Source organism: Erythrolamprus reginae, chromosome 2, assembly GCF_031021105.1.
Source record: "Erythrolamprus reginae isolate rEryReg1 chromosome 2, rEryReg1.hap1, whole genome shotgun sequence".
Classification (NCBI taxonomy): domain Eukaryota; kingdom Metazoa; phylum Chordata; class Lepidosauria; order Squamata; family Dipsadidae; genus Erythrolamprus; species Erythrolamprus reginae.
In genome coordinates, this window is record NC_091951.1 from 215,783,364 (window position 1) to 215,807,564 (window position 24,201).

Genomic DNA, 24,201 nt, shown 5'->3' on the forward strand with positions numbered 1-24,201 from the left:
TGGATTTTAGATAATGTTCTTTGCTTTCATTTATATTTAAAGTGCTATAGCTATCTAAATTTCTCTTGGATATTTGCTGTTTTTCTTAACTATGCCATCGTGTTTCAATCCCTTCTTAGAAAACACATTCCTGCTTTCATTTTTTTTAAAAAACAAAAACCGCATTTTATCATAACTGCCCTTAACAATAGAAAATATCCAAATTTATGACTCTTTAAAAGCCCAGGAAGGAAAGATAAAAAAATAAAAATAAAGAAAAAAAATAAAAGAAACGAAAGGAGAAAAGAAGAGCAGAAAAGAATAGGAAAAGAAAAAACGCTATCCATATCATATCTTAATCCATACATAGGAGGAAGGGTTGTTTTTAGAAATTTTAAAATGCATTCCCTATTCAATTCATTTATTCTACTTCTTTCATTATATCAGTATGTCATTTCTACTTTAACAAATCAAAATAAATATAAATCATTATTGCTCCATTATTCTATGCAAAAAGTATCCTCCATTAAAAACAAAACAAAATAAAAAAACAAAAAAGAACCAAAGTATTAATATTCTTCCCTAATCTAGATATTTTCCCCTGCCGTTCTTAGTATGATAATCTTCCCTAATCTATAAACCCCGCTGCCAATCCCAGCGTAATAATCTTCCCTAATCTATGTGTCACTGTCATATCAGGGTAATAATCTTCTCTATTCTATTTTCACTGCTAAATGCAATGCCATAATCTTTCCTAATCTATATATTATCCCTAATTCTAAATGTCTTCCACTATCGAACCCAGTGATAATCTTCCCTAATCTATTGATTTTCTGTCTTTCCTATATAATGCCTAACATAATTAGTGCTAGTTATTATCTCATATTAATCCTACTCCTGTTATTGTAATTCTCCTCCTTTTTCTTTTCCCCTTCCTCCCACTTTATTTATCACCATAAATTAAATAAAATTAAAAAAGAGAGAAAGAAAAGCAAAGAAGAAAATTTAAAAAAAATTCATCCAAAGATAATCATAATCATTATGAAATATCTCATCTATGTTATGCACAGTAATCAAAGCTATTTTCAATTTTTTCATTTATAAGCCATTAAATTTTTTCCTCTTATATAATTCTTCCATTTTGCACTTTATATCACTTGCTTGTATATTTGTTTATATATATATAAGCTCCTATAAGATTAAAATATTAAAAAATCTAATTCATTAAGTATACTCAATTTTTTTGGTAATTTATAACTTTGTAAGAGTAAAGAAAAGAAAAAAGGTGCTAATATCTATTTTCTTAAAAACATTTTAATTCTTAAAAGTATTTAATTTCAATTTATATTATTCAATGTAATTTCAATCAGATCAGACGGTCCAAATGTAATTTCAGTCAAATCAATCAGTCCAGTTAGGTCAAATCTATTCAAATCAGTTTAATTCAGTTCAAATGATTTCATCTTGAACATTATCTTCCTTCCATGGGTTTAGCGGATCAGTCTTCCCACGGCAAGGATATTGTCTTTATGAGAAATGTAATTTCAGTAAAATCAATCAGTCCAATTAAATTGAATCAATTCAAATCAGTTAATTCAGTTCAAATAATTTCATCTTGAACGTTAACTTCCTTAATTCATTGGCTGGTCATTCTTCTCTAGAGTTCTGTATTTAAACCAGTAGCAAACTGCTATATTTCCTCTGGCCACACGATGTCACTAGGTGATCAATTCTCCAAGTCTTCTCTATGTAGGTGTTCTGTGAATAGCATTAAATGACTCTTTGGCTGTTACTTCCTATTGCTGTCATTTCCTGTTTTATTCTGCCGTTGTTCTTTGTTAATAGAAGAATGGAAAGATAAGAATTCCAAAACAAAAGTTAAAGATTCCAAATTCCAAAAGGTGAATTTCAAAGAGAACCAATTAAGTAGTTGAAAATAATCCAAATGATGGGCAATTTCACTATTTTAGAATCTTTCGCTGAAATGCCACATTGCACAGTTAGCTGCCTTCTTCAATCTCAGGCCATTTTAACTCTGTCCAGCAACCAAGCGAGAAACAAAGGAATGGAATCCCAATCAGGCACTCTCTGCTTACCATCATAGACAGAAAATTTCTCCTTCCCCTCTGCAAGTAAGTACTATACCTCCAATTCTCTTCCAGATGGGATATCCTCCCCGGCAATGGGTAGTCTCTGCATCTGTGTTGGAACAGGCATGGCTGCCTCTCTGGCTTCGCCACATCTGGTGCAAGACAAACCAGTTCGCCCAGTGGGGCATGCTGGCCCCTGCTAGGCTCCTGGCAGCGTCCCCATCATCACTCTCCCTGCAGGAGAGATCCGGTTTGGTCCAGAAGGACCAGAACCCCCGGACAATGGGACTTGGGGACAATTCCCAGGATAGAGGGAAATACCCCGGTGCTGCAGTCACAAGACCCCGCCCCCTTCCTCCAATTCCTCAGCAACTTTCTTGCACTGTATACATACTCCCATAACCTCTGCAATCAAAACGACTGCTATAGTGCAAGTTGCAAAAAGCAGGACTGTTGCTGTAACTTATTCTCTTTTTTAATTTTTTTTATTTTTTTATTTTTTTTAAATTTTTAATGCACAATATAAAACTGAAATTAAAAACATATAAATATAAACACATTTGAAGAAAATAAAGGAAAATACAAAAAAAGAAAAACAAGAAATTTAGAATAACAAAAGTAAAATAAAGTAACAATTGGAGAGATATTTTGCTCTCTCCTTTCCTTATTATATTTTATAGATTTGCAATGTAATATTTAACTTGCGGATTACCATATCTGTATTTTCACACTTTCCTAAATTACCGTATATATTCGACTATAAGTCGCTCCGATTATAAGTCAAGGCACCTACTTTTGCCACAAAACTGGGAAATTTGATTGACTCCAGTATAAGTCGAGGGTGGAAATTGCAGCAGCTACTGGTAACTTATAAAAATGGAAACCAATAAAATTGCATCAATTGAGGCATCAATAGATTGGGTTAGGGTTAGGATACTTGGCCTCTCCTTGCCTCAAAGAGATACAATTCCCCTCTCTATTTACTATTACTGAACATCCAAAATATACTATTTAATTCTATGTATATATGCCATGTGTGTAGATACATATTACGCACAGGCACACAAAAATATACTGTACATTATCTTCTAGAAACATAGAAACATAGAAGACTGACGGCAGAAAAAGACCCCATGGTCCATCTAGTCTGCCCTTTTACTATTTCCTGTATTTTATCTTACAATGGATATATGTTTATCCCAGGCATGTTTAAATTCGGTTACTGTGGATTTACCAACCACGTCTGCTGGAAGTTTGTTCCAAGGATCTACTACTCTTTCAGTAAAATAATACTTTCTCATGTTGCCTTTGATCTTTCTCCCAACTAACTTCAGATTGTGTCCCCTTGTTCTTGTGTTCACTTTCCTGTTAAAAACACTTCCCTCCTGAACCCTATTTAACCCTTTAACATATTTAAATGTTTCGATCATGTCCCCCCTTTTCCTTCTGTCTTCCAGACTATACAGATTGAGTTCATTAAGTCTTTCCTGATACGTTTTATACTTCAGACCTTCCACCATTCTTGTAGCCCGTCTTTGGACCCGTTCAATTTTGTCAATATCTTTTTGTAGGTGAGGTCTCCAGAACTGAACACAGTACTCCAAATGTGGTCTCACCAGCGCTCTATATAAGGGGATCACAATCTCCCTCTTCCTGCTTGTTATACCTCTAGCTATGCAGCCAAGCATCCTACTTGCCTTTCCTACTGCCCGACCACACTGCTCACCCATTTTGAGACTGTCAGAAATCACTACCCCTAAATCCTTCTCTTCTGAAGTTTTTGCTAACACAGAACTGCCAATGCAATACTCAGATTTAGGATTCCTTTTCCCCAAGTGCATTATTTTACATTTGGAAACATTAAACTGCAGTTTCCATTGCTTTGACCATTTATCTAGTAACGCTAAATCATTTACCATATTACAAACCCCTCCAGGAATATCAACCCTATTGCACACTTTAGAGTCATCGGCAAATAGGCAAACCTTCCCTACCAAACCTTCCCCTATGTCACTCACAAACATATTAAAAAGAATAGGACCCAGAACAGACCCTTGTGGCACACCGCTTGTAACCTGTCTCTGCTCAGAATACTCGCCATTAACAATAACTCTCTGATGTCTATGCTTCAGCCAGCTTGAAATCCACTGAACTATCCAGGGATTAAGTCCAATCTTCACTAATTTATCTATCAGCTCTTTATGTGGAACCGTATCAAAGGCTTTGCTGAAGTCCAGATAGGCAATATCCACGGCACCACCTTGATCCAACACCTTTGTGACATAGTCAAAGAACTCAATGAGATTAGTCTGACACGATTTGCCTTCAGTAAAGCCATGCTGATTTGGGTCCAATAAGTTATTGTTTTTTAGATGCTGATTTATCCTCTTTTTGAGTAGAGTCTCCATCATTTTAACTACAACTGATGTCAAGCTAACTGGCCTGTAGTTTCCAGCTTCTTCTCTACTGCCCTTCTTGTGGATAGGCACAACACTGGCCATTCTCCAATGCACTTGCAAGGAGAGTCCAAGATGGGTATTCTTCAGTCTGATTGGTAGGGACTGAGTTTTAATTTAAATATTAATTACTAGGCAGGCACCGCCTCCCCCTTAGCCCTCCAGTCTAAAAAACTCAGTCGCAGTAAAGGGACTCCTGAGTTTTTTCTCTTAGGTATATTTATTATTATTAAATAGTTTATACCTTTCTTGTACTAATTTTTTTCTCTCTTTTTCCTTTTTTCCCTTAGGTGCAGCTGGGGGAATAATTCCTCGGGCGGGCCTGGGTTCCAAACCTCCAGTGGGTTAACCCAGTTGCCTGCAGCTCCTCCCAGCTTAAGACCCTCACAGAAGATCTGCAGATGCCAGCCTGGGTCTGGGAGTGAGCGCCCGGGTAGCCTACCTCCGCGGTGGCACCCGGAGGACGAGGAGGTGGTTGCCGCCTCGGGGGGTCCGTCCCTCCCCCGGCGAACATACCACGGGCCGGGATAAACGTTGCGCTCCGAGCGGCCCGCAGGGGAGGCTGGCGCCCCCCCCCCAACGGAAGGCAGGCGGGAGCGATCCGCGCCCTCAGTCGAAGGCTCGCCGCGGCGGATCGGCTCCTCAGGAAGGAGGCATCGCCCAGGAGAGACAAAACGGGCGATTGCAGAGGGCGGGAATCGGCGGTCCTTTCCCGCCCGCCTCCCAGAGTAAGCGTCCGGTTGCCTAGGGAACCGGCGGGCAGCCATCTTGGTGGGGTCAGGCGGCCATCTTGAGATGGTCCGTAGACCTCCGGCTGCTGCTTCTCGCGCCCAAATTAAGCCCGGTTACCATGGGAACGGGCCGGCGGCCATGTTGGTGAGGTCGCCGGCTCGACACTGGGCACGCAGGCGCAGAAGGGGTTTTCATTCCCCAATTTCGTTTTCGTTTCTCCCAGAGGCTGCCGCGACACTAAGGAGCTCGGTGGGGAACGCAGGTGCATTACAGGCTGCAATCGGTGATCGTGAGTTATCAATCCGGCCATGGCAGACCAAGCGCCACCTGCTGGGGATGAGGCTTCTGCTAACAAGCCCAGTACCCCCAAAGAAAAAGCCTCTAAGGCGAAGTCAACCCAGGGATCTTCCTTGAGGGATGCAGAGAAGCGCATTAGAGCGCTGGAAAAGCAACTAGAGGCCTCACAAAGAGCACCAGGACCGGCTTTGCCCCCTAGCCAGCAACTGTCTGCCAATTCCTCCTTATCTCCCCCTAGGGTCTACCAGGGGATGGGGACCTCAACATCTGAGAGGGATTGGTCCCCTGAAAGAGGAGCCCAGGCCTGGGCATCATCCAGGGCGGACCCTTATAGCCTGGGGAGGCACCCAACAGGCTGGCCTCCTAATTACTCTTCCTCTCACCACGCGCAGGCAGCCACTTTCACCCCTACGGCTGCAGGCCTTCGCGATTCTCAGGATACCTGGCAGAGCATGCCCCAGGCCCTCCAAGACCTGATCACTAATACATATAACCAAGGCATAGCTACGGGAGCGCAACAGCTTCAGCAGGCTCCAGTGGGACCCCCTCAGATGAGACCCAGAGACCCCTGGAGGGACCCGGCTACGCGGTCCTGGATGGAATCAGCTGAGGAGGAGGAGTCCTATAGAGATGACTTCAGTGCCGCTGAGGATGACCTGTCTGGTGATGACCAGCCACCTGAGCAACCCAGTTACACGGGCTTGTTTAAATCCTCCCTCTTCAGGGTGCTCCTGAATAAGGCTAAGTTAACCATCGATCAGGCGGGAGAGAGCGGTCAGGCGGTACCCTCCGATGAGGCACAACCCGCGGGAGGTCTGTTTGTCTTCCCCAAACAGGAGACGGTGAACATCCCATCTTCCCACCTGTTTCTAGAAACCATCCAACGCCCATGGGAGAACCCGGCGGCGGCCCAGGGACCCTCCAATCTTGACCGCAAGTTCTATACTTTCGACCAGCAGATGGAGGAGCTGCTGGAGTTTCCAGCCGTGGACAAGCCTGTCACAAGCCTGGTGTCCAATGCCCTCGTACCGTCTGAGTCACAAGAAGGTCTGAAGGCCGAGGACAAGAGAGCGGAAAACGTGGCTCGCAGGACTCACCAGATGGCAGCCTGGGCCGTGCGAGCCGCTTCGGCGGCCTCGTTCTTCAACAGGGCCATGATCCTCTGGATTAAAGAAATCCAGGCCAGAGCTGACCCAGAGGACGGCAGACTTCGTCAGGACCTCAACAAATTGTTGGCGGCCACGGAGTTTTCGGCGGATGCCACAGTGAATGCCGCGAAGTTTGCATCACGAGCAATGGCCTCTTCTGTGGCGTCACGCAGACTCATTTGGCTCCGCAACTGGCAGGCGGACGTCAAGTCCAAATGGAGTCTAGCCTCTTCCTCGTTTAAGGGGAAAAAGCTGTTTGGAGAGGTCCTCGATGATGTCCTAATCGAGGACAAGGACAAGAAGAAGGTGATGCCCAGAGCTAACAGACGACAAGATAGGCGCTTCACCCCCTATCAGCGAAGACAACCCTTTCGGACGGAGCCCTCCTCGAGCAATCCCCAGACGCCGAGGCCATACTTCCAGGGCTCCTTCAACCAGGGATCCTTCAGGTCGGACAGGACATCCCAGGCGGATCGAAATAGGTCCTACCAGGGACGCCGCCCCTTCAGAGGGGCCAACAGAGGCTTTAGAAGGAACAAATGACTCACTGGGCACTGCACCCCTAGGCGGCAGGCTACTGCGGTTCTCGGGCATCTGGGAAACCACGTCCTCAGACGCTTGGGCGACATCCACGGTTTCCCGGGGCCTGAGGATCGAGTTTCTTCGACCTCCCCCTCAACGCTTCCTGCCTTGTCGCATTCCGTCAGACCCACAAAAAAGGAAGCTCCTGTACCAAGAGGTGTCCCACCTTCTAGAGATAGGGGCTATAGAGGAAGTACCCCCAGCTCATCGAGGCAGGGGTTTTTACTCGGCAATATTCCTCGTGCCAAAATCCTCAGGAGGAGTCCGGATGATCCTCAACCTTCGGCAGTTGAATCTCTACGTAAAGTACAGGAGATTCAAAATGCACTCACTAAAGTCCATCCTGGCATCCATAAGGCAGGGCGACCTTATGACATCTATAGACTTGAAGGAGGCCTACCTCCATGTACCCATATTCCCGAATCACAGACAGTTCCTGAGATTCTGTTTCAACGGGGCACATTTCCAGTACAAGGCAATGCCCTTCGGACTGTCCTCCGCCCCCAGGACGTTCACCAAACTATTGGACGTCCTCACGGCCAGTCTCAGACGCCAGTCGGTACGCGTGATGGCGTACCTCGACGATATCGTCATTTTGTCAAGAACCAGAGAACGGGCGCACAGAGACTCACAGCTAACGATCCAGACACTTCAGAACCACGGTTTTACAATCAACTGGACAAAAAGTCACTTAATACCTACACTCCGTCTTGCCCACCTGGGCACCACTATAGACTCCAACCTGGGTATGGTTTTTCTGTCCCAGGAGAGACAAAAGACAATCAGGAACTTGATGAGGGAGCTGGAACATCATCGCTATCCCAGTCTTGCACTACTGTCAAAGATTTTAGGAACTCTGGTCTCGTGTATCGATATAGTGCCATGGGCAAGACACCATCTACGACCACTCCAATGGTTTTTGCTACCATACCAAAGACGGAAGACAAGCCACTCCCACAAGAGAGTCTCCCTCACCGCCAGGGTACGCTACTCTTTAAAATGGTGGAGTTCCCCCTCACTAACCAGGGGCTCCACGTTCCTGGATATGGACCCTATCATAATAACAACGGACGCCAGCTTGATAGGGTGGGGAGCCCACCTCTCCTCGCACATGGTTCAGGGCCTCTGGGAACCTCAGGACCTGCAAGAGGTCAATATAAATTTCCTGGAGCTGAAGGCTGTTTCTTTGGCCCTCCACAGTCTTGCTCATCTAGTACGGGGTCGACATGTACGTATCCTGACCGACAACGTATCCACACGTTCCCACATCAACAGACAAGGGGGAACTCGGTCAAGGAGACTGATGAAGGAAGCAACATCACTTCTCAGATGGGCAGAGGAAAACTTGGCCTCTCTGTCAGCGGAACACATCTCGGGAGTGGAGAATGTGTGGGCGGACTGGCTCAGCCGACAGACACTCGACCCGGGCGAATGGCGGCTGGATCCCGAGATCTTCCAGGAAGTGGTGAGGAGGTTCGGAGACCCGGTGATGGACTTGTTTGCCACCAGCCTCAACACCCAGCTTCCTCGCTTCTTCGCTCGATACCCATCCCCCGGTGCGGAAGGAGTGGACGCCCTAACTCTTCAATGGCCTCGGGGCCTTCTATATGCATTCCCGCCTCTATCTATTCTCCCCAGGGTGATACGGAAGATCCTGGAGGAGAGAGCAGAGGTGCTACTGATAGCCCCGTATTGGCCTCGCCGCACCTGGTTCGCGGACCTAGTGCAACTTTCGACGGCACCCAGCTGGAGGATCCCGGACCGACAGATCTCCCTGACCCAGGGGTCCTTGTCTCATCCGGAGCCACAGTGGTGGCAACTGACCGTGTGGCACTTGAGCGGGAACATCTAAAACGCCAAGCTTTGCCAGACACGGTCATTGCCACTATTCAAGCAGCCCGCAGACCCTCTACCAGGAGGATTTATCAGACCACTTGGGCTGCTTTCTACAAGTTTTGTGAACAGCGGGGGATAGATCCTCAGACGGCCTCTCCGCTTGTTGTTCTAACTTTTCTGCAGGCGGGCCTGGAGAAGGGCCTTGCCCCAAATACATTACGCCGTCATGTCGCCGCTCTGGCCACCATCATCTCAACAGATAGTTACCGTTCCCTTACCAGACATCCCTGGATCAGGGATTTCTTGAAAGGAGCGGCCAATCTAAAACCACCAACGGTTCATCGTTTTCCTTCCTGGGACCTGCCCTTGGTGTTACATGCATTGACAGGTCCCCCGTTTGAACCCATACGTCAGATTTCGTTACGGCTACTGACCTTCAAAGCAGCCTTCTTGGTTGCTATCACTTCAGCCAGAAGGGTCTCTGAAATAGCCGCTTTGTCCACAAGACCAGACCTTTGCCGTTTTGAGCCAAACAGAGTGGTCCTTAGACTGGATCCGGCGTTTATTCCGAAGGTAAACACATCCTTTCATAGGGCTCAAGATATAGTGCTCCCTGACTTCTGTTCTCATGGGACTCACCCCTCTGAATTGAGGTGGCATAAACTGGACGTGAGACGAGTCCTGAAAATTTATGTTAGGAGGACTCAGCCTATTAGACGGTCGGAAGGCCTGTTTGTGTCCTTTTCCACTAGAACCATGGGCACCAAGGTGTCCTCTCAGACTATCAGCCGCTGGTTGAGGGAATGTATTTCAGAGGCGTATAGGACCAAAGGCTCCCCAGTTCCACCGGGGATTACTGGACATTCAACTCGAAGTGCGGCTACTTCATCGGCCTGGAGGACCCAAGCTTCCTTAGAGGACATATGTAGGGCGGCCACGTGGGCAGCTCCGTCCACTTTCATCAAACACTATCGAATTGACTCGTTTGCTTCGGCGGAAGCAGCATTTGGGAGGAGGGTACTACAAGGGGTCTGTTCCTACTCGGAACCCCTGGTCCAGTCTTGTCCCTCCCTGTGATTATAACTTGGGCATATCCCATCTTGGACTCTCCTTGCAAGTGCATTGGAGAAAGACCGTTGAACTTACCTGAACGGTCTTCTCGATGCACTGCAAGGAGAGTCCAAACCCTCCCGATTCTGGGACCAGGGTTCCCGTGGGGGTGTGGTTTCTGGTTACGGTTCAAGGTTGCAGTTTGATATTGTTTAATAAATGGTTTTTGCTTTACTGCTCCTTCGCTTTATTTTAGACTGGAGGGCTAAGGGGGAGGCGGTGCCTGCCTAGTAATTAATATTTAAATTAAAACTCAGTCCCTACCAATCAGACTGAAGAATACCCATCTTGGACTCTCCTTGCAGTGCATCGAGAAGACCGTTCAGGTAAGTTCAACGGTCTTTCTCCAATCCTCAGGAACATCTCCTGTTAACAGGGATTGGTTAAACAAATCAGTCAGGGGGGTAGCAATGACAGATCTGAGTTCTTTAAGAACTCTGGGATGGATGCCATCTGGACCCATTGCCTTATTTATCTTTAATCTTTCAAGTTCTTCTAAGACATCGGCTTCTAAGATCACTGGAGCTGAATCCGTACAGCTGGAAGCAATGCTATATCCCTCTATAGTATTATTTTGTAAGGTGTCCTTTGAGAAAACTGAACAGAAGTAGCTATTGAAATGGTCAGCGATCTCCTTATTCCCATTAATGCATGTATTATTCCCGGTACTAAGCTTTGTGATGCTGCAGTTTTTGTTCTTCCTATCACTAATATATCTGAAGAAGGTTTTATCCCCCTTCTTTACAGATTTTGCTATTTCTTCCTCTTTTGAGGCTTTAGCAGCATATATTATCTGTTTCACCTCCTTCTGTCTCATTTTATACACCTCTCTATCAGCTATACTTCCAGACTCTTTATACCTCCTATAGGCAGCCTTTTTTTCATTGACTATAGCCCTTACATCATTGCTAAACCATAGCGGTTTCTTCTTCCTTTTACCTTTAGTTACTTGCTTTACATAAAGTCTTGTGGCTTTTAAGATGGCCTTTTTTAATACAGTCCACTGGGTGCTCGCTCCTGCCATTTTATCCCTCCCCTTTAATTCATTATTTAAATATTCCCCCATTGCATTAAAATTTGTTTTTCTGAAATCCAATACTTTGGTTGCAGTATAGGATTGCTCACAATCAGTTTTTACATCAAACCACAAACATAGATGGTCGCTGCAACCTAAATTTTCTCCCACCTTGACCTCTGAAACCCGATTCCCATTTGTAAAAACTAAATCTAGAATATTCTCCCCTCTAGTTGGTGTCTTAACTAGCTGTGCCATAGCTGCTCCTGTAAAGGCCTCTACTATATTCTTACTTTTGCATGTAAGGGCACTGGGGATATTCCAGTCAACATCAGGCATGTTGAAATCACCCATAACCACAATATCTCCCTTTACTGCCATTAGGGTAATCTCATCCACCATCTTGTTGTCATGTTCCTCAGATTGCCCTGGAGGCCTATAGATCACCCCAATTCTAATGACAGAACCGTCTTTATTTTGCATGCAAATCCAGAGGGTCTCCAGATCTTTACATGTATTTTGAATTAGTATTGTTTTTAGACTTTCTTTAACATAAATGGCTACTCCACCTCCCCTTCTCTCTATTCTATCCTTCCTATACAGTGTATATCGTGGTATGGATATTTCCCATTCATTGGAATCCTTAAACCATGTCTCAGTTATGGCAACCAGATCCAAATTATCTCTAGATATTATGGCCATTAACTCACAGAGCTTGTTGCTCAAGCTTCGAGCATTCGTGCACATTACCCGAAGAACATTATTTTCATTATTAGTTTGCCCCTTATCATCAACAACTACATCTATTTTATTTTCAGCTCCCTTTTCATAAGCTTCCAGAAACTGATGTATCCTCATTGGTCGGGGACAGAAATCCTCCACATCTGGTACATCTCTGTCCCCTTTACCTAGTTTAAATGCCTGTCCCAAAAAAGCTCTGAATTCCTCACCGAGCACCTGGGTACCTCTGTATGATGGATGCAAACCATCCCTCTTAAACAACTCCCTATTAGACCATCTACTGACATCATGACTTACATAACCAAAACCTTCAGCTTTACACCACTGCCTTAACCACACATTAAACTCTCTGATACAACTTGTTTTACCCTCCTGGCCACAAACCGGTAACACCTCTGAGAAAGTCACTGAATCAGTTATTTTACCCAGCTCCACACTTAGACTTTGAAAATCTCTTTTTACTACATTAACATTTCTCTGGGACAGATCGTTTGTGCCAAGATGCACCACCACATCAACTTTATTTCCTTTACTCACAGCCCTGACAATGTTTGTAATCCGCCTCCTGTCCCTGTGGGCAGTGGCTCCTGGAAGACACCTCATCACCTTCACCACATATATAATACTATATAAACTTATATATACTATATAAACTATGTGTATATACAGAGAGAGAGCTCTTGTAAAATTATATACATTCAACCTCACTTACTGTAATAGGAAAAAATATGCCCCCTAAATATGCCCATGTTACACTAACACTTCGCTGTCTGCATTGGTTGCAGATCAGTTTCCGGTCAGTTTCCGGTCAAAATTCAAAGTGCTGGTTATGACCTATAAAGCCCTTCATGGCATCCGACCAGAATATCTTCGGGACCGCCTTCTGCTGCACGAATCCCAGCGACCAGTTAGGTCCCACAGAGTTGGCCTTCTCCAGATCCCGTCGACTAAACAATGTAATTTGGCGGGACCCTGAGGAAGAGCCTTCTCTGTGGCAGCCCCGACCCTCTGGAACCAACTCCCCCCAGAGATCAGAATTGCCCCCTCCCTCCTCGCCTTTCATAAGCTCCTTAAAACCCACCTCTGTCATCAGGCATGGTGGAACTGAGATATTCCCTTCCCCCTAGGCCTATACAATTTATGCATGGTATGCTTGTGTGTATGTTTGGTTTTTTAAATAAGGGTTTTTAAAATTATTTTAAATATTAGATTTGTTACATGTTGTTTCATTATTGTTGTTAGCCGCCCCGAGTCTACGGAGAGGGGCGGCATACAAATCAAATCAAATCAATCAATCAATCAATCAATCAATCAATAAATAAATAAATAGCTTACACATCACTGTTAGAGCTAGGAAATGTCATGGATTGAGTAAAATGTGGTGATTCTCACTTAACAACGCTTTTGCTTAACAAATTTTGAGCTCAATTGTGGTCATAGGTCTCTGTCTGTCTGTCTGCTTTCCTTCCTTCCTTCCTTCCTTCCTTCCTTCCTTCCTTCCTTCCTTCCTTCCTTCCTTCATTTCCTTTCTGTCTGTCCCCCCCTCCCCTGGTAAATTACAGAGTCAATTCTGTACTGGTTTTTTATTTAAGGTTACAAAGCAAATGAAGAATCATTTTGAGTATTCTCTAAATTTTATTCAGTGGGATCCATATCTTATCTGGCAAAAGATTTTTCATCTGGCAAAACTTTTTTAGTGTTGACATTAGGCACAGCCAGACAGATGTCTTAAAAGGCAAACAAACTGTAAAAAAAGGATGTTTTTAAAAAATATAATATCTTGGTTGTTGAATTTAATTCTGCCTTGGCGCAGGGCAGTCACGGTAGATGGGTGGCTGGTGAGGACCACGCGCTCCCATTTTTGTGTCCGCTGGGGTTAAAGGAAAGTTTAGGGACCCCCACCCTGTCGAGAAACATCTTGGCGGTGACACTCTGACACTTTTTGCCTCCCTACTCTGAAAACCCCGCTTCTCGGCATCCTGCTGAGATTGAGAGGAGAGCGATTAAAAAAGGCACTCTCGGCTTGCGGTTTTCTCCCCACTGAAATGTTTCTCTCGCCGCTGACAAGTTGCTCGCCCACTGCTCCCAACACCCACTTTGTCCTCGACCGGCAGAAGAAGAAGAAAAAAACCATGTCCTTTCCCATCGCTCTCTTTCCTGCAAATCCAAAAGTGAAATTAAAAGCCCTCGTTTTCTCCTGCGTCTAAACAAAATTACCGGATTGCATGGTAATTTTGTTTAACAGCCAACCATTCCAACGGTGCTCGAGAGGGGAAAAAGGCAATGGGAAGCCAGTGAGGTCGGGGGCGGTGGATTACTGCTTCTGTCTGCTCGCCTACCCCACCTCACCGGCTTTTTTTGCCACTCACGCATTGTTGGAGTGGTTGGCTGGCTCCTTTGCTTGAGTGCGAGAGTGGAAAAGAGCCGGTGAGGTGGGGAGGGCGGGGGTGGTGAGAAGACAGAAGAAAGAATCCACCGCCCCCAACCTCACTGGCTTCCCATTGCCTTTTCCCCCTCACGCGTGCCGTTGGAGTGGTTGGCTGGCTCCTTTGCTTGCGCACAAGAGGGGGAAAAAGCCGGCGAGGTGGGTGGTGGGTGGCGAGAAGACAGAAACAGCCAACCAGACACTCCAATGGCGCGCGAGAGGGGAAAAACGCAATGGGAAGCCAGTGAGGTCAGCGATGTATTCCTGCTTCTGTCTTCTCGCCATCCCCCCGACCTCACCGGCTTTTTTCCCCTCTCGTGCGCCGTTGGAGTGGTTGGTTGGCTGCTTCTATCTTCTCGCCACCGTCCCCCCACCTCGCCAGCTTTTTTCCCCCCTCGCACGCAAGCAAAGGAGCCAGCCAATCACTCCAAAGGCGCGAGGGGAAAAAAGCCAGCGAGGTGGGGGGGCGGTGGCGAGAAGATAGAAGCAGCCAACTAACCACTCCAACGGCGCACGAGAGGGGAAAAAGGCAATGGGAAGCCAGTGAGGTCGGGGGCGGTGGATTCCTGCTTCTGTCTTCTCGACACCCCTCCACCTGACCTCGCCAGCTTTTCCCCCCTCTCGCGCGCAAGCTACCTTACCCACCCAAGCCATCAATGCCCGCCAGGCTCCCGCGGGTGCCCTCTTGTGACTTGTCAGTCACCTAACTGGTCACCCGAGTATAACCCAAGATCGGGTTTTTCAGCCCATTTTTGGGGCTGAAAAACTCGACTTATACTCAAGTATATACGGTAACTATTTATTTAAAACAAACAGAAAACTTTTAATATCTCTTTCCACTTTAAAGTTATAATTAAAAAGTTATAATTAAAGTTATAATTGAAACGTTTCTTAAGAATTTTTTTTTAAAGGTATAGACACAATAATACCAAAAGAAACAAGGCTAACAGAGCAATTTTAGTCTATAAATATTATGGCATGACTGAATTAAGGAAAAAAGGTCTTAATTTCAGTTTTGATAAAATTCCTTTTTGCGATGTGGGCAAAAGCTAGTTATTCTCAATTCTTCTCTTTTTTTGTAGCTAATTATACCATTTGTCCCTGATTTTGTAGAAGACTGTATCTTCTCTGTCTTTAATCTGCATGGTTAACCTATTCATTTCAGCCAATTACATTATTTTATTTATAATATGTATATTATGTGGTCCTTTTTCCAATTTTGGGCGTACATACTCACATAACATTCCAATTTTGGGCGTACATACTCACATAACGTCTGCAATCAAAACGGCTGCTATAGTGTAAGTTGCAAAAAGCTGGACTGTTGCTGTTATATAACAGAATAACAGAATTGGAAGGAACTTTAGAGGTCTTGTAGTTCATCCCCCTGCTTAATTAGGAGATCCTATGCCAGTTCATACAAATGGCTGTCCAGTCTTTTCTTAAAATCTTCCAGTGATGGAGCACCCACAATTTCTGGAGGCAAGCTATTCTGTTGATTGTTTGTTTTTGCTGTTCGGAAATTTCTCCTTAGTTCTAGGTTGCAGACCACACCTAGAGTACTACATCCACGTTTGGTCACCACACTACAAAAAAGACATTGAAACTCTAGAGTAAGTGCAGAAGAGGGCAACCAAGATAATAAGGGGATTGGAAACTAAAATATACAAAGAGAGGTTGCAGGAACTGAGCATGGCTAATCTAGTGAAAAGAAGGACGAGGGGTGACATGATGATAGTGTTCCAATATTTGAGGGGCTGCCACGGAAAGGAGGGGGTCAGGCTGTTTTCCAAGGCAACAGAAGGCCAGACAAGGAATAATGGATGGAAACTGTTCAAGGAGAGATTCAACCTGAAAATAAGGAGAAACTTTCTGACAGTGAGAGCAATCAACCAATGGAACAGCTTGCCTGTGAAGGTTGTGAGCGCTCTAACACTTAGGACCTTCAAGGGGAAATTGGACTGCCATTTGTCCAAAATGGTATAGGGACTCCTGCCTGAGCAGGGGGTTGTACTAGATAACCCAAAGATCCCTTCCAACTCTAAATAACAACAACAACAACATTTCTTGTCTGCCTTCTGGTGTCCAGGCAGGAATGAATCCCCTCTTCTTTGTGGCTGCTGCACAATTGAAACTAACATGTCACCCCATTCTTCCTTTTCATTAAGGTAGACATACCCAATTCCTGCAACCATTCTTTATATCCTTTAGCCTCTTGGCCTCTACTAATCTTTGTTGTTTTGCAGCCTTTCTAATCTTTAAAGTCTCAGCATCTTTTTTGTATCATGGTAACCAAAACTGGACACAGTATTCCAAGTGTGATCTGACTAAGGCAGTATAAATTTGTGCTAGCCTAAAACTGCATTGGCTTGTTTTGACAGCTGCAACATCCTGCTGACTCATTTAAGTGATTGTCCACCAGGACTTTTAGATCCCTCTCACAGTTATTGCTGTTGTGCCACTTATTCTATACCTCTGCATTTGCTTTTTTCTTGCCTATACATTTCTTACCATTGAATTGCATTTTGTTGGGTGGAACCCAGTGTTCAAATCTGTCAGGGTTGTTCTGTGCCTATCTACTAAAGTGTTAGTTATTCCAGCTTGTGTTGTCTGCAAATTCAATAAATTCTCCTTCTATCCCCTCATCTAAATAATTTATGAAGATGTTGGGGAATCCTGGGCTTAAGACAGAACCCTTTGCATGCTCCCCTCCGTGTAAATGTAGTTTCATTGGGGATTACACATTGAATTTGGTTTGTCATCCTTTCACAAATTTATCTCATGGTGATGCTGTCTCTCCCACATTTTTCTCTTGCCAAGAAGCTGTAGTTTATATATCAAATGCCTTATTGATGTACCTATAACAAGTTTAGATTCTTTTAACAAAATTTACTTTCACTTTTTTGCAAACTTGCAAAATATGTTAATGTATTTTTTTCCTCTGTATTAAAATATGAATCTTTTGGCACAGGAGTCTGAAAGTTTTCTTAATGAAGACAAGAGGTTGCTACTTTTTAAATCATTGACTACCATAAAAGAAAAACCTGAATCCCTTTGATTTGTTTTTTTTTAAATATTATGATATGATCCAAAGGACTTTTATAATGTGACTTATGCAAACTGCAAATAAAATATTGCCTTCAATATATCAAATGGCTTTAGGGTGATTTTTTATAGCATGTATATTCATATATCTCTTCTTTCCCTCTTAATACAGAGTTCTCTCCTCCCCCCCCCCTGTTAATCTATCTCGGTTTTTCTTTGAATTGTCTCACTTTTATTTCTGGATGCCTTTGAAACTGTCCAAAATTCCCCAGCTGTTACACTGAACAGCACATGGTGACTGGGTGCGTATCTGCCTGTGAGAGTTTTTCTCTATTATGACAAGAATCCAAACTGTCTAATCTTTTGGAACACTTGCTGGAAGTATCTTGTATTTGGACTTGCACTGGAATGAAGTTTGGAATTGAACAGTAGAAATGACTTCTTACAAATCTTCACTCCAAAAGCAAACTGCTAGTTATCTGTCATGCACATCATGTCAAATCATTTCTTTGAAGGACTTGAGCAATTCCTTCTGTTGCTTGCATTTTTATATTTGAATACAGATGAGATAACTTTTCTCTGGCCAAAGCTGAGAGGGACACAGAACTAGCTTTCATTTCCTGAATTTTGAGTTATTAAGCTTTCCTATTGCCAATTACATAAATGATGCCTTCAAACTACTCTATAGAGAGGAAGCGGAACCTTTTGTTTAATGGCTGCTGGATTCTCTGTCTCTCAATATTTTATTTACCTTTATTGAGACTTCTGGTATTATAAACAAAAAAACAGGTTCAAATTTAAATGCAAATTGAGTTTATTTATACAAAGTGATTGTGTGACATGCATCCATTATCACTTTCAGTTAAAACTCTATGCAGCATAGAAGAGGGAAATGCTTCTACTGTCCGAAGTACAGATAGTCCTCAACTTACAACTATTCATTTAATGATCATTTGCAGTTACAACAGCAGTGAAAAAAGTGACTTATCATTTTTCACACTTATCACCATTGTAGTATCCCCAAATTCACATGATCAAAATTCAGATTCTTGGCAAAATTCCAGGTTATGTGATTACCTTTTGCAACCTTCTGACCAATAAAGTTAATGGGGAAGCCAGATTCATTTAACAACTGTGTTACTAATTATACAATTGCAGTGATTCACTGAACAATTGTTACAAGAAAGCTCACTTAACAAATGTCTCACTTAACAGCATAAATTTTCAGCTCAATTGTGGTTGTAAGTTGAGGACCACCTGTATTGTACAGCTTGTTAATAGGGCACTTAGTAATTTGAAATCCACCCAAGAAAATGGTACCTAACGTGTTGTTTCTGAAAGTTGGAGATCACAATTTAGAATTAGTATTGTAAATTGTGTTCCTAATTTAAAGTTTTGTGGAATATCAAAACTTTGTGGCTTGGGTTGTATATAATGCTGATCTGTGGGGATTTTAGACATGGTTTATTAAATAGAACACAATTATTTATGACAGTTCATTTTTTCTAGAAATTATGCATTCATGCAATAGGCTGAATTGAAGATCTCCATTTATTTCAGAGCAGCCAATTAAGAATGCATGGGTCTTGAATTTATCTGCAACTATGTGGACAAAATAATTCCGCATGTTATTTGAAAAAGTCATTTGTTGATTTATTTGATATTTGAAATTTTAGTATATAGGTCAGTGATGTGGTGAACCTTTTAATCTTTTCAATTTTTCCCAAAACGGAGCATGCACCCTGCGTGGCCTGCTGCCCGTAATGCAATGCTATTTTTTTTATCTCCGCACACCCTATTTTTGGAATCAGAGAGGAAAGTGTTTTTGGATTGCAGAGCCACTAGAACACCCAGCGCCTGAAACGCGATGCTCTTTTTTTGTCTCTGTACGCTCCATTTTTGAAATGGGGAGGAAAATGATTGACTTGAGTGTAGAAAGCTTGAAATACCTTGGATCTTCCGGCACAAACTGCTCAGCAGTTCAGCACATATCACTACCAAAATCAATAAACAATAATCTCCAAATCAAGATCTCAAGAAACCTGATTTGAGGAATCAGGCAGGAGAATCATGAATCTCTGTGGCTCTTGTGTCACTTGGGAGTTGCTCCAGCAATAAAGGAGCACTTATATATTGATGAAAATAAAGATTTCTCTGAAAGGGAGTTCTTCCATAAGGCTTGACTGATTTGCCTACACAGTGGTACTTCTACTTAAGAACTTAATTCATTCCTTGATTAGGTTCTTAAGTAGAAAAGTTTGTAAGTATAAGCAATTTTTCCCATAGGAATCAATGTACAGTGGTACCTCATCATACGAACTTAATTGGTTCCAGGAGGAGGTTCGTAAGGTGAAAAGTTCATAAGATGAAACAATGTTTCCCATAGGAATCAATGTAAAAGGAAATAATGCGTGCAAATCCTTCAGGAAAATCCCAAACTTTAGAAGGGAGGCAAACAGAGGGCAGGGAGGAGCAGCTAAAGGGGGCGGGTGGAAGAAGCAAGGCTAGGCTAAAGGGTGAGTGGGAAGGAAGAAAGGGAAGGGGGCGCCCCTCCCTTTTCTTTCTTCAAAAGACACCGTTTCAGTGCCTCTGCAAGCACGTTGTTCTCTGCAAAATCTTTCCTCCTCCAAGCCGCCCCTCCCTTTTCTTTCTTCAAAAGACACCCATTCAGTGCCTTTGCAAGCACATTGTTCTCTGCAAAATCTTTCCTCCTCCAAGCCGCCCCTCCCTTTCTTCAAAAAAGGGGAAAAAAAGAAACCCCTTCATCCCAGCAGCAGCTGCTTGGGTTCGTAAGGTGAAAATAGTTCGGAAAAAGAGGCAAAAAATCTTAAACACCGGGTTCGTATCTTGAAAAGTTTGTTAGAAGAGGCGTTCGTAAGATGAGGTACCACTGTAAAAGCAAATAATGCGTGCAAACCCATTAGAAAAGAAATAAAAGCTTGGAATTTGGGTGGGAGGAGGAGGAAGAAGAAGAGGAGGAGGACAGTCGCTGCTGAAGGAAGAAGGTGAGGTGAGGGGAATCAAAAAAATCCAAAACTTTAAGGCTTAAACAAAAAAGAAGGACTCTGAGGCGGTGAGGAAGAACACACGCCTCCCATACACCTGGCGCGAGGCTGCCTTCCATACACTGCGCCAGAGAGAGAAACCCAGGCGGGCGAAAGGGGGAACCTCCCGCTCCTTTGCCCAAAAGGTGGCGACTGCTACTGCTGCTACTTGCTTCTTCTTCTTTCCCATGCTGAAGGGCTCCCTTCTCCTCTCGGTCACTCACTTTGTAGCCGGCACCTTTCCTTCACTGTGGTGACTCCTCAGTTTGGCTGAAGCCAAGTTGATCCAGCCAGGGCGAAGCGCCTCCTTTTGCTTTTCCGCGCCCAGATGCTCCAGGCAACCTCGCGTCGGGTGTATGGGAGGCAGCAGGAGGGAGTCACCACAGCAAAGTGGTTTAGTCCCTCTCCAGGTGAAATGCTCCATTCAGTCTGGACTGCCAAATCCTCCTTAAGCACCACTGAAAGGCTCCTCTGGCAGCCCAGAAAAGCCCGAGGCTGCCTCCCATACACTGTGCCAGAGAGAGAAACCCAGGGGGAATGGCAAGAAACTGGCCAGGCCTTCATGCTACTCTCAAATTTCCTGGGAAATTTTTCCGGGCTCACGTTCTTAAGTAGAAAATGGTTCTTAAGAAGAGGCAAAAAATCTTGAACACCCAGTTCTTATCTAGAAAAGTAGAGGCGATCTTAGGTAGAGGTACCACTATATAACGTCTGGGCCACTCTTTTCCTGATAGATTAACAGAGAGCACACGCTGGCCATATGACATAAACAAATAAAGCTTTCCTTTCTCCCCCTTTCCCCTGGCATGGTGAGATGAAGTGACAACGGACAGTTTCGGGTTTTGAGATTCCCACGTACCTTTTAAAGATGCCAGCATTGTCAGAAAACCCTACTATACCAGTGCTATTTGCTCCATTCAAATCTGGTGCCAGTGAATATGTTAAGAGGTGCCCCCCCCCCAGTTTGCACAACACACAAAGACAAGATGGGGAAAAGCACCTTCTGCCACCTTCCTGTTCTGCCCACTTGCAGTGTTTTATCTCGTGCTCTGCAACTTCTCTTTCCACACAGTTGGACGTATTTGGAATTGAGTAGGAAGGTGTTTTCAGGTAGAAGTGCCATGAGCCCCTCCCTGATTCCAAAAATGGAGCATGCGGAGACAAAAAGAAAGCATCACATTATGGGTGGCGGGCAGCTTTGGTTGCACGCCCCGTTTTTAAAATCGAGGAGGAAAGAGTTTTTGGGCGGCAACGCAGAGCCCACATGGTAGACTTCATGGGATATATAGATGGATCTGAGGAGAGACAGGGATTTAAAGGTTACAATTAGTATTTGATTTGGACCTGGAAGCAAACTGGAAACTAATGCAACTTGCACAGCAAGGTTACGTGTACAAGTTGGAGAACACATAATTGCCTTCTGCTGCTGCATTTTGTAACAACTGAAGCTTCTGGATATTCTTCAAGGGCAGTCCCATGCAGGGCACATTACAGTACTCCAATTTAAAAATGTGATTGATGCATAAATTGTTAGAACTAAGACTGAGATTATACTTAATTAAAGAAACATTTGGATTACTAACTAAAAACATTTTAAAATGTGCCTCTACTTAAGTTACTGCTTTTTAACATTGGTATACTTAAAGCAATACTTTTTAAATACAAAATATAATAAATACAAAATAATATTAAACATTTTTTTTAAAAAATACCCTTAAAATCATCAATCCAGTGTACTGATCTTGTTGTATTTCTTCTTTGCCATCCAAACATGGGTTTTCTGTTTATTCATTGCAAAGTAAGGGCTCTAATAAGATTCACCTTGGAACTAGGCTAAAAATCTCTTCTTTCCTAAAGCCATTTTTTCACCTGTTTCTGCAGCAAGCAAGCAGTTACAGGCTTCAGCTTAGGTGCTTTCCCCTTTCCCTAATTTAGACCTCAAATGAAATGTTTCAGAACTCTTAAATTGATAGTATTCTAGTACAGACATAATCTATTGCGTGATTGATACTAGTTTAATTATTTGTGACATTTTTCTTCAAGCCCTGGAACTTACTTTCTTGCATGTTTGTTAACTTCTCTTGACTTGAACAGGAACTGTTCTTGTTGATTTAGAGCATAACTGTCTTGTTAGATGTCTTAGAGCATTGCTAACATATAAGCTAGCTTTGTTGGGTAGGGAATGACATGCAATGTAAATGTTTATTTAAAGAAAACCATTTGTTCCTTTTCTTTCAGTGCACAACAAAGGAGCACCCAGGCAAATAAGAAAAGAGCAATTCCAAACCAGGTACTGATTCATGTCAGATACTGATCCATTTCTCTTTCAGGAGATTATGACCACACACATAGTGCTGTCTGTTGGGCACATTAATGTATGTAGTTGCAGAAAATTGAATAGGCTTGTGAGCATAGCACTGCATAATGCAGGAGGTAATGCTCTTTCGTTATATCATCTGAAAATAGAAAATAACATGAAAACAGATCCAATTACAAAATGTAAAGTACCCCTAGGACTGTATGCACTGATTTAGACTGAAGCTGTTTCTGCAAAGTGCATTTCCAGTTTCTTTGAGAAATAATCAGAAAACAATTCTAGTTATAAAGAAAATAATAGAGAAAATAAATAATTCAGCCATGACATTCCTTTGAGAATATGTCAGTCTTGAGGCATAAGACTGGCAACTTAACATTGTATCATGGTTAGTAAATATACAATATATAGTACCAACACATATTGATTCTTGTTTGGAAGAGTGTAATGAAACATTAACACTGTACAGTTATAATTAATAGCATGTAACTTTTTTCTTTTACTGTTTTTTCTACTTTACTTTTATTTTCCTACCATTTTTATGCTTCTGCTTCCCCTTTCCCCCTCTACTCAATTTATTTTATGTTTTTCCCTGTTTTGTCCCCTCATTCTGCCTGCACAACTAATTTTGCCAACCTCTAAAGGGTGAGATACTGGTAAGTACTTATATAATATGCTAGTGACTGATACTTAAAACTTGGTGATGGTGGTTTTCTTTCATAACAAAAAGTCCCAAAATAGGCCATCTTGCTGCCACAAACACTGTGCACTTAATTGCACAGAAAAACAAGTGTCTCCAAAAAGTGTTCCAGGAGATCCAGACATGGGAACGACAGTATAGATTTAAACCTACCTCCTAGTACTAAATTTGTGGGGTTATCAATCTGGCCATGAATGTGACTTTTCATAGTCTTTCTCTGTATGATATTCAGGGCCATACAGGTTTTGCCTGAAAGGGTTGCCTACCTGAGCAGGGATTGGACTAGAAGACCTCCAAGATCCTTTCCAACTCTGCTGTTCTGTTCCATTCCGTTCCATTCCATTCCACTCCTCCCCATTCCATTGAAAATAGAATAGGAAGCTGTGCTTTTGGGGAAATCCCTCTTTCTGCATGTTTTAGATTTGTATCTTCTTCTGGTGAGTGCTGTTCCTATGATGGAATGTCAACACATATGCTATCCACCTCACTCATGCTTTACCAAATAAGGCTTCTTGTCTCAGTTCCTAAGTGTCCCTAGTTTTTAATTTAAGAATGGGAACAAGTGAAAAAGTAGTTCAGGTGGAAGCTAAGTATGCTGGTGAATCATGACTGGTAGTTGCAGTGTTACTAACTCTGTTAGATGGAATTTATGATATCCCTAGTTGCAACTTACATTGACTTTCTTGA

The 24,201-nt window shown here is 43.3% G+C and overlaps 1 protein-coding gene across 10 annotated transcripts in view; it reads left to right on the plus strand.

Moving 5' to 3' along the window:
- DNM2 (dynamin 2) overlaps nt 1-24,201 on the plus strand; it is a 380,758-nt gene that overhangs the window by 184,982 nt on the left and 171,575 nt on the right. For 6 of the 10 annotated variants that reach the window (XR_011558204.1, XM_070741818.1, XM_070741820.1 and 3 more), the window contains exon 13: nt 22,739-22,790. Coding sequence is in view for 9 of the 10 variants with exons in the window: in XM_070741818.1 (XP_070597919.1) it covers nt 22,739-22,790 (52 nt within the window). In the remaining variant the exon portion in view is untranslated. Of the gene's footprint in view, nt 1-22,738; nt 22,791-23,458; nt 23,471-24,201 lie in introns of all 10 variants that reach the window. The other 4 variants (XM_070741814.1, XM_070741816.1, XM_070741815.1 and 1 more) reach the window with 1 other exon arrangement.